The sequence below is a fragment of the Mustela nigripes genome, chromosome 12, assembly GCF_022355385.1.
Source record: "Mustela nigripes isolate SB6536 chromosome 12, MUSNIG.SB6536, whole genome shotgun sequence".
Lineage (NCBI taxonomy): Eukaryota > Metazoa > Chordata > Mammalia > Carnivora > Mustelidae > Mustela > Mustela nigripes.
The window spans coordinates 80,577,410-80,592,342 of NC_081568.1; the positions used below are offsets into that span (position 1 = coordinate 80,577,410).

Consider the following 14,933-nt stretch of genomic DNA (forward strand, 5'->3'; position numbering starts at 1 on the left):
ACAGAGGTTCCATGGTTTGTTCATAAATTATTCTCTCTCATTTTTGTGATATGAATAAAAACAGAAAATCAGTACAATTCTTGTGTCAAATATTAAATTCTAACTTTGGTTCAAAGTAGATGATCAAGGACAGCCATATTTAAACAACATTCCTCTCATTGTAGATTCGGTTTAATCTTTTATTAAACCATAGAAGTGATTCAATTTTTTATAGGAAAAGCCAAAGCCAAGCAACCCTAGGAAGATTGTGACCGAGACCCATCAGAATAAAAGTCTGAAGAGACGGTAAAAAGAAAGCCTGGGTTAAGCAAGATCTTCTGGCAGACATATACATGCAAGGAGTATCTGAATTGGCATTTAAGCTGGAAGATGCTGTTCAACAGGACTGCTTGAGCAGTGATGAAAATGTACATTTAAACAATTCAGAAATAGTGTTTTTTTAAAGTGCATTGCTTAAAAGAAGCTTTAAAAAAAGCTTGCTTAAAAAAGCAAGGCATACGGTGCCTAGGTAGCTCAGTCAGGTAAACTTCTGCCTTCAGGCATCAGGTCATGATCCCAGGATCCTGGGATGGAGCCTCACATTGAGCTCCCTGGTCAGTAGGAAGCCAGCTTCTCCCTCTCCCTTTTATTTCCCCTGCTTGTGCTCATGCTCTCTCTGTCAAATAAATAAATACAATCTTAGGGAAAAAAAAAAGCAAGCTGTAAAATATTATAAATACAACACCAAAGCACCCTCTAAACAAACAACCCCATCCAAACAAAAACCAAGCAAAAGGAAAGCATTTTAAATCATTTTATTAAGTAATTCAACTCTTAAAAGTGCAATAAAAATTTATATAACAAACTGCTTTCTGCAGATGTCTGAAGTAAAGATGTTGATTTTAGTTTTTATAACTGCTATCATAATAAAATTTAACTCCTGGGAAGTGAAATAGGAACAAATTGGGTAACAAGGTCTAATTTGAGCAGAGTCACTGTCAGATCATACCATATATCTGATATTCTCTCTAAAGATGAGTACTGATGCAATTAAAGCCCAATTGAGTTAAATGGAAGGGATGCTCTGAAATAAGTAAATTAGATGAGCACAAAGATCCACTGAAGGAGAAATTAAAAATGGGCACATTTCAGAACTTTTTTTTAAAAAAGCTACGTACAGTGACCTTAAAAGGACACTGTCAGACTGACTCTTCTAAACGGGCAAGAAAAAAAAGGCAGCTCAGTTTGAATGACGTCTTCCCTTCTCATGTAGGAATAATCTGAGGTGTGGGCATGACATGATACTTTCACCAGTGTTCACATTCCACTGCTTAAGAGTGGCATAAAGGGGCACCTGGGTGGCTCTGCTTTCGGCTCAGGTCATGGTCTCAGGGTCCTGGGATTGAGCCCCGCATCGGGCTCTCTGCTCATCAGGGAGCCTGCTTCCTCCTCTCTCTCTCTCTCTCTCTGCCTGCCTCTCTGTTTACTTGTGACCTCTGTCTGTCAAATAAATAAATAAAATCTTTAACCAAAAAAAAAAAAAAAAAAAAAAAAGAAGCATAAAAATGCTGAGGTAATAGAGAATCACAGATCAGTGCTTATATAAACATAGATGTGACTTGCAGCTTCAACAAATCAAAAACTAGACTCACACTAAACAGAATACTAGGGAATAAAATTATTGAAATTTTCAGAATTTAAATTCTGCATTTAAGTAATTATTAACGTGAGCACTATAAGAAGCAAAAATGGCATGTAATAAAGGAAGACGCCAGTACCAACGCAGCACTATTTATAATTTTTTAAAAAAATGTACCAAGATCCTAACTGTTTGATAATAGGGGACTGCGGAAGTCAATTAAATTCTGATCATTTAATAAAATGATATCCAGCCTGGAAAAAGGATGAAGAAAATTTCAATGTTCAACATATATAATGATGCCCACAATAGACAGCATGCTAAGTTAAAAAAAAACAAACAAACATGACCTTGAAAACATTATGCTAAATCAAAGAAGCCAGAAACAAAAGGCCCCATTTTATGCTTCTCTTCTTACAGAATGTCTAGAATAAGCAAATCAGAGACAGAAAATATTTAGTGGTTGCTAGGGTATGGGAGGTGGGAAAGTGAGAACAATGGGGATTCTCTGTGAGGTGATGGAAATATTCTGAAATTAGTGAAGATGGTCGTACACTGTGAATACAGTAAAACCACCAAATTAATAAAATGGATTTTGTTATAGGAATTTAATAAAAAAATTTTTTAAAAAGGAGCGTGCACATGTGTATTCATGTGGAACAAGTCACTGGGGGTACAAAGTGGGGAGGAGGAGGATTCCTGTATGTGACCTGCTAAAACAAAAACCAATCAACCTGAAGGGAGTTAGGTGGGGAGTGAAATTTGGAGGAGGCAATAATCTCACTTCCTTGGTATCTCGATGGTTTTTTCCCCTCTGGTCAGGAGTTCTTCATTGTTTTATCCTCTATTAATATCTATCTTAGGATTCTTCCTCCTCCTTTTCTCTTGAACTCTAAAGATACAGGTGTTCTAGCAGTTTGCTCTACTTCCCATTCTCACCCTCCATACTGTTAACGTATCACTAAATCTAACACATTTTAAGGGTACACTTAAATGATTTTAATAAACATACAGTTGGGCAACTGTGAGCACTCGAAAAGCTCCCTCCTGCTCCTGAGCAATCAGTTCCCACTTTTACTCCCAGATAACTACTCATCTGTTGTCCCTTCAGATTTCTTTTCTAGAAATTCATAAATGGGTATGTGGGCTTTCATATATGGCTTTTTTTCTTAGCATAATGTTTGAGGGTCATTCCTGTTAAGATATCTTATCAATAAACCATTCCTTTCTATTGCTGTATAGAGGTATTATTCTTTACCAAAATGATGGCATGTAACAGGAGAAGAAAATAAAGACATTCCTATTTTGAAAAAACATGTAACATAGTAGGACTTTTAAGACCACTGGCTGCCTAAAGAAAGGACTATCAAGACCTATAGCACTAGCAAACATCACAAAACTGAAAACTGTAAGCAAATTTAACATGAACTTTTACAAGGAATCTTGAATTATATTTACCTGAAGAAAAAAAATGAAAGAACCATATTGCTTTCTCTACTTTTAAGATAATCAGAGTAAGCCAAGTAGGTATATAAATTTTTAACTATCTTAAATGTATCTACATTTCCTTGTCTTCTCATTTTTAAGATTCTTTTTGTACTGCTACTGTTGAAAAGCTATTTTAAACACCTTAATGCATAATTAATCACCCTACATGCTATCAGATTTAGTAGTAGTTTTAGAAATAAACCAAATTTATATATGCAAGGTAAGCCTAATTATTTGGGCTCACAAAAAATGTAATATCTGATCTTCAGAACCTAATGTGCTCAAGAAAGTATTTGTGTTTTTAAATTAGGAGAACAGCTCTGTATTTAATTAGTCCTCATTTGAGTATGTAATCATTTTAATTTATTTGCACAAACACAGGACACTGTGCTCCATCAGTAGATAATGTTCTTCATTAACTAAAGTAGGAACTTGGTGCACAGGGGTAGAAGTATTCTTATCTTGATGTAAAAATCCTAACTCCATACTACTAGCTTTCTTTCTTCAGTTTGCGTAGTCACTGTCCCGAGATATACATTTGTTAATATAAAACACTTTTAGTTAAGTACTCTGCCAGTCCCTAGAAATAATTTAATATTTAATGTTTTATATTACCTACTGCCCAGATATGTATACTCAGTTATTAATGAACAAATCAGCTTACTGAAATTTAGGTAATAGTTATGTATTAAAATTCAAACTTCAGTAATTTGGATGGTGGCAGAGTAGAGTTAAAAATCCATTATTTCTTCATTGGTGGTGTACAATAATAATAATAGCACAGATTGTACAGGCTTAACTCAGGCTGTTTGGAAATAAACCCCGTATTCTTAACAAGCTAATGATAGATCATTCGTTTCTATTCATAAAAGCACACGATCAAATTTTTCCTTATGGGATTCACAAATAACCTTGGGTATCTTGTTATTGCCATTCCTTCCCCAAGTCCTAAATACATCCTAAGAAGAAAATAAAATCTCCCGTTAATTACTGTAAGTCTTTGAAAAAGTACTTTGTTTTTGCCTAACTCTGAATGTTTCATTCTTAAGCTTCCTATTTTGAAACAAGTATATCCTTAGATGAAATTGCTTAAGAAATCATTCAAGCTTTCATTTCCAAATAAATTGGAACTTAAAAAAATTGAGATCATGGGGCATCTGGGTGGCTCAGTCAGTTAGGTGGCTGCCTTCAGCTTGGGTCATGATCCTGGGATCCTGGAATCGAGCCCCCAGTCGGGCTCTCTGCTCAGTGAGCTCTCTGCTTCTCTCTCTCCCTCTGCCTGCCACTCTGCCTACTTGTCCTCTCTCTGTCAAATAAATAAATAAATAAATAATCTAAAAAAAAAAAAAATTGAGATCATTTGGCAACCAGTACTTAGAATTTTACATGGTATCACAAAATGAATCAGAAGATAGTTTGTGAGGACAGATTTAGTTTGGAGCATTATTTTTAGGTAGAAGCTTGCTCTAGCTAGAGTTTTGAAAACCCAGTGCTATTCTTTGGTACTCTTCATGCTATGATCTGTACCATTCTATATTTCTTGCAAAACTTTTGGAAATACTCTATGAAAGCCAAAACACCTTGTCATATATGTACATACATGCGTGTGTATATGTATATATGTATTATACATATACACATATTATACATATACACACACATATGTATAAATAAATAAAATTTCTCCTACAGAGCAAGTTAAGCAAATTGTCTGAGTCATTACATTAACTCTGCTCTACGTGACAACAAGCAGATCTCCAAATGTGGTCCTGACTTCCTACAACTTTCCACACTTACTAAGTCAGAGTACTCTACTGGATAAGATTTCAATTTCTATAGTTCACCCTTTGCCCAAAGTTCTAAATTCTTCCATTTACAAGGAAAAAAATGTCTAATTTCAGAAAGGCTCCTTTTTTATAGGTAATGAATACTACAAAAATAATTGTATAATTTGAGTTTCAGAGATAATCATCCTACTTAGATTTGGAGTATATTTGAGTTGAGCAATGCCCATTAAGGTTACACATAAACTTGGAAAGTGTCAAATGCACAGTACTTAAATTCTACCCCAAAATAGGTCATTAGCTACATTTTTTAAAAAATCCTCTTTGTTTGGATGCCTAGTATGTGCCAACAGTTAGCGTTTTAAGATTTACAGAATTTTGCACTATTTTTATAACAGTATCTGGAGAAAGAAGCCCATTCCTACAAGCCTAGTTACATAGCTCTTGAAAGCACCCACTGGTAAACATGCTAATATGGCATGGTATTAAAAATCATAAAACAGGGGCACCTGGCTGCCTCAGTCAGTTAAGTGTTTGCCTTTGGCTCAGGTCATGATCCCAGAGTCCTGGGATCGAGTTCCATGTTGGGCTCCCTGCTCAGCAGACAGTCTACTACTCTGCCAGTCCCCCACTGGTGCTTTCTCAATCTCTCTCTCTCTCACTCACTCTGTCTCTAATACATTTTTTTTTTTAAATCATAAAATACACATTTATGCCATACATAAAGCAACTATCTGTCCTTGGCATAAAGGCATACATAAATAAATAACACTGTAGCTTGACTGAGAGATCCTGAAAATCCATTCATAGTGAGTTTGTTACTCAGAGACAATCACAATAAGTGAGCTTGTAGCTATACTGACTTATCTCTCATATTTAATGTTACATGTATGTTTTGGGTACAAAATGGACCCTAGCTAGATGCTCTTCCTGGAACTTCATTGAGGAAACAAAAATCTACTACAATGCCAGAGAAAAAAGTCAGCATATATAACTTTTTGAAATAAGTTTTTCAGCTTTTAAAGTATGCATAAATATGGCTATATACACTGTATTTTTTTAAAAAGATTTTATTTATTTATTTGACAGAGAGATCACAAGTAGGCAGAGCAGCAGGCAGAGGAGGGGAGGGTGGGGTGAGGGGAGCAGGCTCCCTGCTGAGCAGAGAGCCTGATGTGGAACTCAATCCCAAGACCCTGAGATCTCGACCTGAACTGAAGGCAGAGGCTTAACCCACTGAGCCACCCAGGTGCCCATAAGAAAACTTTAAGAAGGGAGACTTTGGCTATACATGACTCTTCAGATATCAAGCAACTCTAAAACTAACCTCTTGCATTAAATGCAACTCTACTATATAGCTGTTTTTGATAGAGTAATTGTTTATATAAGATGGTTTTGTACCCAATCACTTTAGAGTTAACTAAGACAAATAACAACAAAAATCTCTCAACATTGATTTAAATTAGAAATTATCATCTTGGGGGTAGAAGAAGCAAAAAATAAGAAAACAATTTGGGGAATCTGACTGAAGATTAATGGTCTGAGATTATTCAACAGTGAGAAAATTTAATTCCCAAAGCATCATCTACCCTGTTCATTAGGAAAAATTGGATATTAACAGAAGGCACTCATTATATCTGCCTTAACAAGAGCAGTATTTATAAAAACTGAACTGAAAGAGGCAAAAAAGATACTATCCATGGATTACAGTAAGAAATATTCTAAAACACTTTGGTAAGTTTGAAAACCCAGCCAGAAACAAATTATTACTGAGATTATTCCTAGATTAAGTATTAATAAAGAAAAATGAATTTATATGATTCCAGAGATTAAAAATCATGATCTTATAAGAAATATGTTTTATTAACGTAACCTCCTCTTTTGATTGAACACTACCTTTTAAAACCAACAATAAACATCAGTTTGTTTTTTTAATTAGTAAAAGTCTCCCCCCCCGAAAAAAAGAGGGCAACATTTGCTTCCCCACAGGGCACCTTTCTCGTAGGTGTAACTGAGCTTGTCCAAAATCAGAGGCAGTTTTTTCAGAAAAACCCAATGATCAAAATATAAGATACAGCATTTTCCCACAGATTCTCTGACAAGAGAGTATGACATTAGCCAAACAAATTTAATACAAGGAAATAATATTGTAACTCAAATTGCCTTTCACTTAATCTCTTTTTTTTTCTCTAATTTTATACTAAAAAATTTCTGTTCTTAAAACTCAGGCTAAACCAGGAATACAAGTTAAAACTAGTTAAAGAAAATGCGATAACAAAAACAGTAAAAATCAACTCAACAGCTGTTAAAATTGGGAAATTTTTAATTACTAAGCATCAAATGCATTTTACATTGGTAACTGCAGTACTGAAATTGTGACATTTTAAATATTTTTTTCAAAAAAGGTTAGTGATTCTCTAGGAAATATGAAGATCCAACAATGAACATAAATGTAGCCAGCCTGGGTCACTACGATTTAGTTAATGCTTACCTTAACAGGTGTTCACATTTCCTGTCTACAATAAAGTAGACTATGAACTTCTTGTCTCTTTGAATTTTAGCAAAAACTCCATGAGATAATCTAAAGGAATGTCAAATTTTGGAAGTGCAAACTTATAAAAATTCTACTTTGGGATCACTTTTTTGCTCCAAGTGCAACTAACTTGAGAATATAGGCAATTTTTCTTTCCTAATCCCTTGGAAAAATATTTCTGCAATACATCTCGTGTCTTCTTAACTATGACTGGGTTGTTTCTAAGAAAGATTATTATGTGGTTAGTTTCCCACAGTTGATAAAAATCTATTAAAAACATCTTAATATAATTTGCAAGGAAAAAATTTGTTTTTCAAAGGTTGCAGGAACAGGAAATAGCACTTCTTAATCTTATCTGTATAAGCACAAATACTTAAAGCTAGTCATACTGCAGATAAATCCAACATAGTATTCAAAAGTTCTATAAAAATGAACAAAAGATACATATTTACTTCCACTGCTCCAACAGTCAAATGTTAGGTCTGCATGAGAGTTGCACTGTAGCAGTTCGCTGGTCCAATTTAAGAGTTGAAGTCCTTTTTGGCCCAATGATGTCCACATGCCAGATAAATTCAGTTCAAAAAACAGAAATCAGGGCAAAGACTCCATATAACAAAGCACAAGGATATGCTACTAGAAGTTGTTGTCCTTCCATGGCTAATGCAGAAATAAAAATTTTGGATGCAGAAAAACTACACCATCCAATAATTCCAGCAGTGAGAATGATTCCTACCATTCCTCTGTAACCGACAAGGAGAAACAGGGGGAGGAGGGAAAAAGGCAGTAGATGAGATGTTATGTAAGAATACAACAATAACCAATTCTTTAAAAAAAAAAAAAAAAAGGCATTTTAAATCCACATTGCACAAATTTGCAGAAATGATTGAGATTTTTTTCAAATGTTAAAATAATGTACCTCACAGTGAATTTAATAATGCTCAATCATTCACATCCACATCCAATGAAGTGAGAAAAAGCTCATTTATAATTACATTTTGCTCCTGTTAGCATAAGAACTAGATTTCTCTCAACTTTGGCATTACTGACACCTGGATGGATGCACTTCTGTTGGGAAGGGCTGTTCACCATTAGGCTGTTCTACCTTCGGCCATGAGGTACCAGTAGTACTCTGTACGCCCCACAGTTACGGAAGCCAAAATTATTTCCAGACACTGCCTAATGTACCCTAAGAGCAAAATTGCCCTGATTAGAAAATACTGCTTTGGTAGAAAATCTCTTTTGTAAAATTCAAATATATATGTGCCAATCTCCACAAATGAAAAGAGTGAAACAGTTTCTACACTGAAAATCTAAAGCATTTTTACACAAAGCAAGAATACTGTGAAGCCATCATCTTGTCAGATCTCTAGCATCAGACAGCTGATACCTGTTCTTCCCCTCAACCTTTCCTTTAACTTTTAAGCGCAAAAACAGCGCACGGTTGGTTGTGCCTGGCAGCAGCCACAAGGAGGAGTCGGAACAATTGAGAGAGAATCTGCATACTGGCCATGAACAAAGAATTTAATCAGCAGGAATTTACAGCTTTCTTTTTAACCTTACCTAAAACATTTTTTAACAATTAATACTTAAACCGCTTAGTAGCACATCTGAGAACATGGCAGGCTAGTAACAACAGCCTCTTCCCATAAAAAGAATGTTTCATTTCCAGTTAAAAGCTGCCAAACACAGAGTATGTGTTTATTATTCACTCACTTAGCATATGCCCAACATCTTTAAGAAATGAGATATAGTCTAAAAAATATCAAAGATGGTAAGTAACATTTTAACAACTTGATCTTTTCATGTAATATTTTAGCTAACAATCACCACTGTTCAGTTTGTTTACTGACACTGGTAAATAAACACAAAAGTCAAATTCTTTATTATAAATAAAAGCAGAGATCGTATAAAAGATTTTAAAATTTATTCTCAGTTCCACTGCTCACCACTGAAAAGCATGTAGTACAGTCCTCATTCACAACAGGCCCTATATCTCAGTTATGTGAGATTAATCCTACTACAGATAACTGGTCAATCAATCCCCAAAATAAAAATTCAGTACTTACTGCAAAGAAAATATCACCGCAAAGCTGGAAAGTAGGATCATGGGAAGAAGACAATATCCAAGGACACTTGCCACACACCCAAATGAAACACCTGTCATACTCATTAAGTTTAGTAAACAAAACATTCCTAGACATCCAATTGCACTGATCCCATATACATAGCCAAATTGGATTTTGCCAGCCTGTGGGTAAAGAAGAGATTATACGTTAAAAGGAAGAAAGGAAATTCTTTTTGGTCTTATTTCACCTAAAATGGTATACGTAAGAAAATACTCAATTTGTGAGCATCAAAATCTGTAGAGGCAACGATTCTTTATGCAGAATAGTAAAACACAGATTGGCTTTTATATCTTTCTCAAGAAATTTTAAGTATCTATTTCCCAATACACAGATATTTGGTTTTTCTTTTTCCAGTTAGTATTCAAGCAATTCAGCAAATAAAGATACAAAATCATGGTACAATCACCTTTAATTAGTAGATTTCTAAAAAGAAATTTAGCTCATTTTAAGCAAATAAACTACAGAGACAAGATGGAAACCCCTGCAGAATGTTTGGACAATATCTAACATCACTTGAAAGCACCTAAGACGAACAAAATTGCCCCAAAGCAATTTGTTCTCATTGGAGGATGTAGTCGCAATCTTTGTAACAGCAGAAACAATTTCACCATTCATTTATATGGCTGTTAAAGGAGCTAAGTGAAAGGAAGGCAGGATTAGCAGGACACAGTGGTTCTATGGGGAGGGGAGGAGAAAACTGATTAACATGCAAGAGAAACATAATGGAAGATACATTTTTCTTTCATTATTTTTCCAAATTGTTGGTGGATTTATAAAGTCTTTTGACAAACAAGCAAACAACAACAACAACAACAAAATCAAAAGAAAACTTAATTATGCTCTTGTTAAAGATATGACTGAAAAGACTTAAAACAATATAAGTTAGGTAAATTGCTGTCATAGCACTCTCAGTCAAGATATATGAACAAACATTGTATTCAGGTCATACTGTGATGAAAATCAGTCCACAGAGAAGATTTCAAGAACTCCCTGGTTTGTTAGATTCTGGACATACAAAACTCAATTATGAGAATGCCTCTAAAAACTATGTTACATGAAAAAATTCTTGCCATTTTTGTTAGACTCAGTATTTATAAATATGTAAGAGTGTAGAAGTTTCAAAAGGTTCAGCTGAGTTCACCAACGAATTCACTAAAGTAGTAATAATAAAACCTCATACAGCACTTTAAAATTTTTCAGTGTTCCCATTTAACCTGTCTTGGTTAATCTGTAAACAATCTTGTGAGGTGGGAATCACAAAATTATAAGAGGAAGCAAAAAGACGAAAACAGCTTGCTCCAGGACAGAGCAGGAGCACTGAACTAATGCCCAGATTTCCTGACTAAAAATCCCATCTTCTGGGGCACCTGGGTGGCTCAGTGGGTTAAGCCTCTGCCTTCAGCTCCAGTTATGATCTCAAGGTCCTGGGACTGAGCCCTGCATCAGGCTCTCTGCTCGGGGGGGAGCCTGCTTCCCCTCTCTCTCTGCCTGCCTCTTGCCTACTTGTGTTATCTCTCTGTCAAATAAATAAATAAAATCTTTAATAAAAAAAAAAATCCCATCTTCTATCCATTACATCATTTATCTTTTCTAATTCAGAGACGTAAGATAAAATACAACATATATTAGCAAATTATCTTTACAACTATTCATTTCCAATATACTTTAACATTCGGAAGTAGGAGATAGGCAGTTAAAACATCTTGCCCTTTAATGTTCCGATTCATTAGAAGTTAATATATAGGAAAGTAACCAAAACCACTATAATAACAGAACACTGCACAAAGTCCACAGATTTTAAAAAATAACAAAAGCTATCATTAAAATACAGAAGTAAAAGAGCAACAGGCTAAAAAATGTCAATTTCTAAAAATAAGGAATTTTGATGATGGACTAAAGCCACATGTTATTGTTTCTTTCCCCTAATAATTAGACCTTTTCTTCAAACAAAAAATTATTTCTAATTATATGACATTTATTATCAGTGGAGAATTGATGAATGGGTACATAATATTCCAACAACCTAATACCACTCAAAATACATTCAAGATCTGATATATAAACAGAGTCTCAAAAATGGCTCCTGGTGGGACACTGAGAGACTGTTTTCTAATCTCACACATAGAGTTCAAACTGAAATCTTACCAGTAACAATGTGGCTCCAAAGGCAAGGCAAAAAACCATCGGTCCTGCCAAATCAGTCTCATTCATGATGCTACCGTCTGCTACTTTTAATGGATGTAACACTGTTAGTGTTTTTTGCCAGATGTGGTCAAAATTGATACCTAATTCTAAAGGAAAAGAAAGTAAGACAGTCCATTAGGATTTGTGACACACCTTTAGTTTACCTGAATCCATGAGGCAACAGGAGAAAAAATGAAGCACTCATTATCAAAAGAGAATCTAGCAATATGAGACATTTTGATAATTCTTCAATACCAGTCTTCACTAACTATGGGGTTTACTCCACAAATATCCTATTTCTGGTTTGGTACTAGAAAAGTGTATGGATATGAAAAAAACAAGACATTCTCAGCTATGACTGCATAACAAAGAATATATGGACAGCATTAACAGTAAGGGGTTCTCTACATACCTGGAGATGCTACGAAATTGTATATGAAACTACGTTTCTATGCACAACTGTGCATTTCTTCTGAGAAGAGTATTCATAATTCTCATTAGACTTTGAAAGGGTATCCAACCCCCCTCAAAATGTACAGAACTACTGCTTTATGGGTTTTAGAATAGTTTGAAAAATGCTATTCTTTTCAGTGATATTACTGGTTTTGCCAGCTTCTTCCATGTAAAATAATCACTACCATGTTATTTCCTTTCATTTCTTCCACTGACAGAATTTAATCATTAATGTGAAGTCAAAGTCAATGCTCAAATACTAACATAATTATCACTTTATAGAGATCTATTAAAAACTCTGGTCCCCTATGGCTCAGTGTGGTTTCATATCTGTTTTTTTCTGTACCTCAATATGGTTTCATATCTATTTTTTTCTGTACCATCATTCTTTTAAAGGAAAGGACAAGTTCTCCAAACTAAGATCTATTTTCACTGACCAGATGGACACTACAAAATACTATGAACTGTTGCAACCAATCCTACCTTCTAATAAAGGTGGCTCATCCTCAAAGTTGTTTCCATAGAATGGCTGAGGTGTCGCTGGAGTATACGCCTGAGTAGGCTGAAAAATCTGCCCAGTGTATGGCTGTTGTGGCTGCATCATGTCTGGAGGGACAAATCGGCCTTGCTGCGAGTAGTCATAGCTAGCATACTGTCTGTAAATCAAAGTTACATTTCTCAGAATTACGTCAACAGTGGTATCTCTGAGAGCTACAGAGTCATAGTCATACAATTCCCTAGAATAGCTACTTTGCCAGTTTTCATAAATGGTGCTGAAATGATAACTAAGATGATCTTATTATCTACAATGTTAAGCTGTGTTTTTTTTAGATAATCTTTCTAATGACACCAACACTTACACAGTGCTTAAGCATTTTACAAACTATGAAACTTTTAAACATTAGGTGGTCAACAAATGAAAACTTAAGAATTTTATCTATTTCTCCCCATTCAGTAAGTATATGTAATATGAAGATAACTGTGAAATACAATTGAGGCCTAAGACTACAAATGAAAACACAACATGACAGACTGTACTACATGCTATGTAATTTTCCACTGTAGTTTGGATCTCCATCGAATGTAATAATTCTTCCTGACTCTTTGTAGGATGTTATTTTTCGCAAGTGGGTAAATCTCTTCACAAACCATGACCACTTTCGAATACATAGGGAAAAAATTCAAGCCTCTTTCTGTGAAAGCTTTCTAAATATAACAAAACATTATTGCATTACTAGTAAATATATTGTAATAGGGGCATAGATTACTACTGTTATAAGGAATGAGGTACTTTTATGGGTACTAATAAGGAATGATAATAAAAAAATATTCAGTGGGCAGAATCGAAAAACACCCAATGTTCAGAACAGTATTCACTGTATGTACCACTGTGATGGCACTTTTTAGAATATATCTGTATGTATATATTTGTATATATGTATTTTATATACATATACAAACATTAAGTACAATACATACAATTACATAGGTTTAGGTATAATGTAATATAGTATAACACATATAATTATATAGGTAAAAGGACCTGGAAGCAAGGGGAAGTGGAATACACCTTGTATTTGAATAGCACTTTTAAGTTTTCAAAGTAGGTGTACAACTACTGTCTCATTTGATATGTACTATAGTAAATCCTGCATTGTAGAAAAAGAGGCTTTACCAAGGCTATTTTAATGATGAAAACAACAGGGAAAAGAAGGATGCTGAAGCAGTATCTTTAAAAACATGTTTTATCAGAGCGCCTGGGTGGCTCAGTGGGTTAAGCCTCTGCCTTCGTCTCAGGTCATGATCTCAAGGTCCTGGGATAGAGCCCAGCATTGGGCTCCCTGCTCAGCAGGGAGCCTGCTTCTCTGCTCTCTCTCTCTCTGCCTGCCTCTCTGCCTACTTGTGATCTCTGTCTGTCAAAGAAATAAACAAACTCTAAAAAAAAAAAAACCCACAAAATCTGTTTTATCATGTTGTGGGAAAAAATATGGCTTACCTATCAATGGACTAATCTCATTACACAGTAACAAATACAGAAGTAAAGTAATTATTTTCAAAGATATTTTTGAAAAGAAATGAGAAGCCTTAAAGATCCTTTAGTTTAATCACACCTAAAAATTTTATAGTTCCCTATTGACAAATATAAAATCTAATGACTGCCATGAATATTGAAATTTTAAAATTAAATCTAATTTTTAAATTAACTGAACATCTTGATTAAAAGCAAATCTAAGTAATAGCAAAATTTCAACTACACACAGCCCTCTGGAGAGCCCAATGGGACTCTGAAGATTTAATTATCACACTAATCCAATCCAAGCTTAAAAAAATGCTATTTATTTTTCTGGCTATATAGTAATATAGACTTTGATGAAACACTATTTTAATAGCAAAAGATAAAAAAACAATACAGTTACTAGTAAATATATTGTAATAGGGGCATAGATTACTACTGTTATAAGGAATGAGGTACTTTTATGGGTACTAATAAGGAATGATAATAAAAAAATATTCAGTGGGCAGAATCGAAAAACACCCAATGTTCAGAACAGTATTCACTGTATGTACCACTGTGATGGCACTTTTTAGAATATATCTGTATGTATATATTTGTATATATGTATTTTATATACATATACAAACATTAAGTACAATACATACAATTACATAGGTTTAGGTATAATGTAATATAGTATAACACATATAATTATATAGGTAAAAGGACCTGGAAGCAAGGGGAAGTGGAA

General features: G+C 34.5%; 1 protein-coding gene across 2 annotated transcripts in view; it reads right to left on the reverse strand.

The window, feature by feature from the left end:
• Positions 1-6,734: 6,734 nt before the first annotated feature.
• YIPF5 (Yip1 domain family member 5) overlaps positions 6,735-14,933 on the reverse strand; it is a 13,950-nt gene continuing 5,751 nt past the window's right edge. For both annotated transcript variants that reach the window (XM_059417826.1, XM_059417827.1), the window contains exons 3-6: positions 12,670-12,842; positions 11,695-11,840; positions 9,490-9,671; positions 6,735-8,163 (exon numbers count right to left, since the gene is read on the reverse strand). In XM_059417826.1, the coding sequence (XP_059273809.1) occupies positions 8,001-8,163; positions 9,490-9,671; positions 11,695-11,840; positions 12,670-12,842 (664 nt within the window). In that variant the 3' untranslated portion in view covers positions 6,735-8,000. The remainder of the gene's footprint in view (positions 8,164-9,489; positions 9,672-11,694; positions 11,841-12,669; positions 12,843-14,933) is intronic.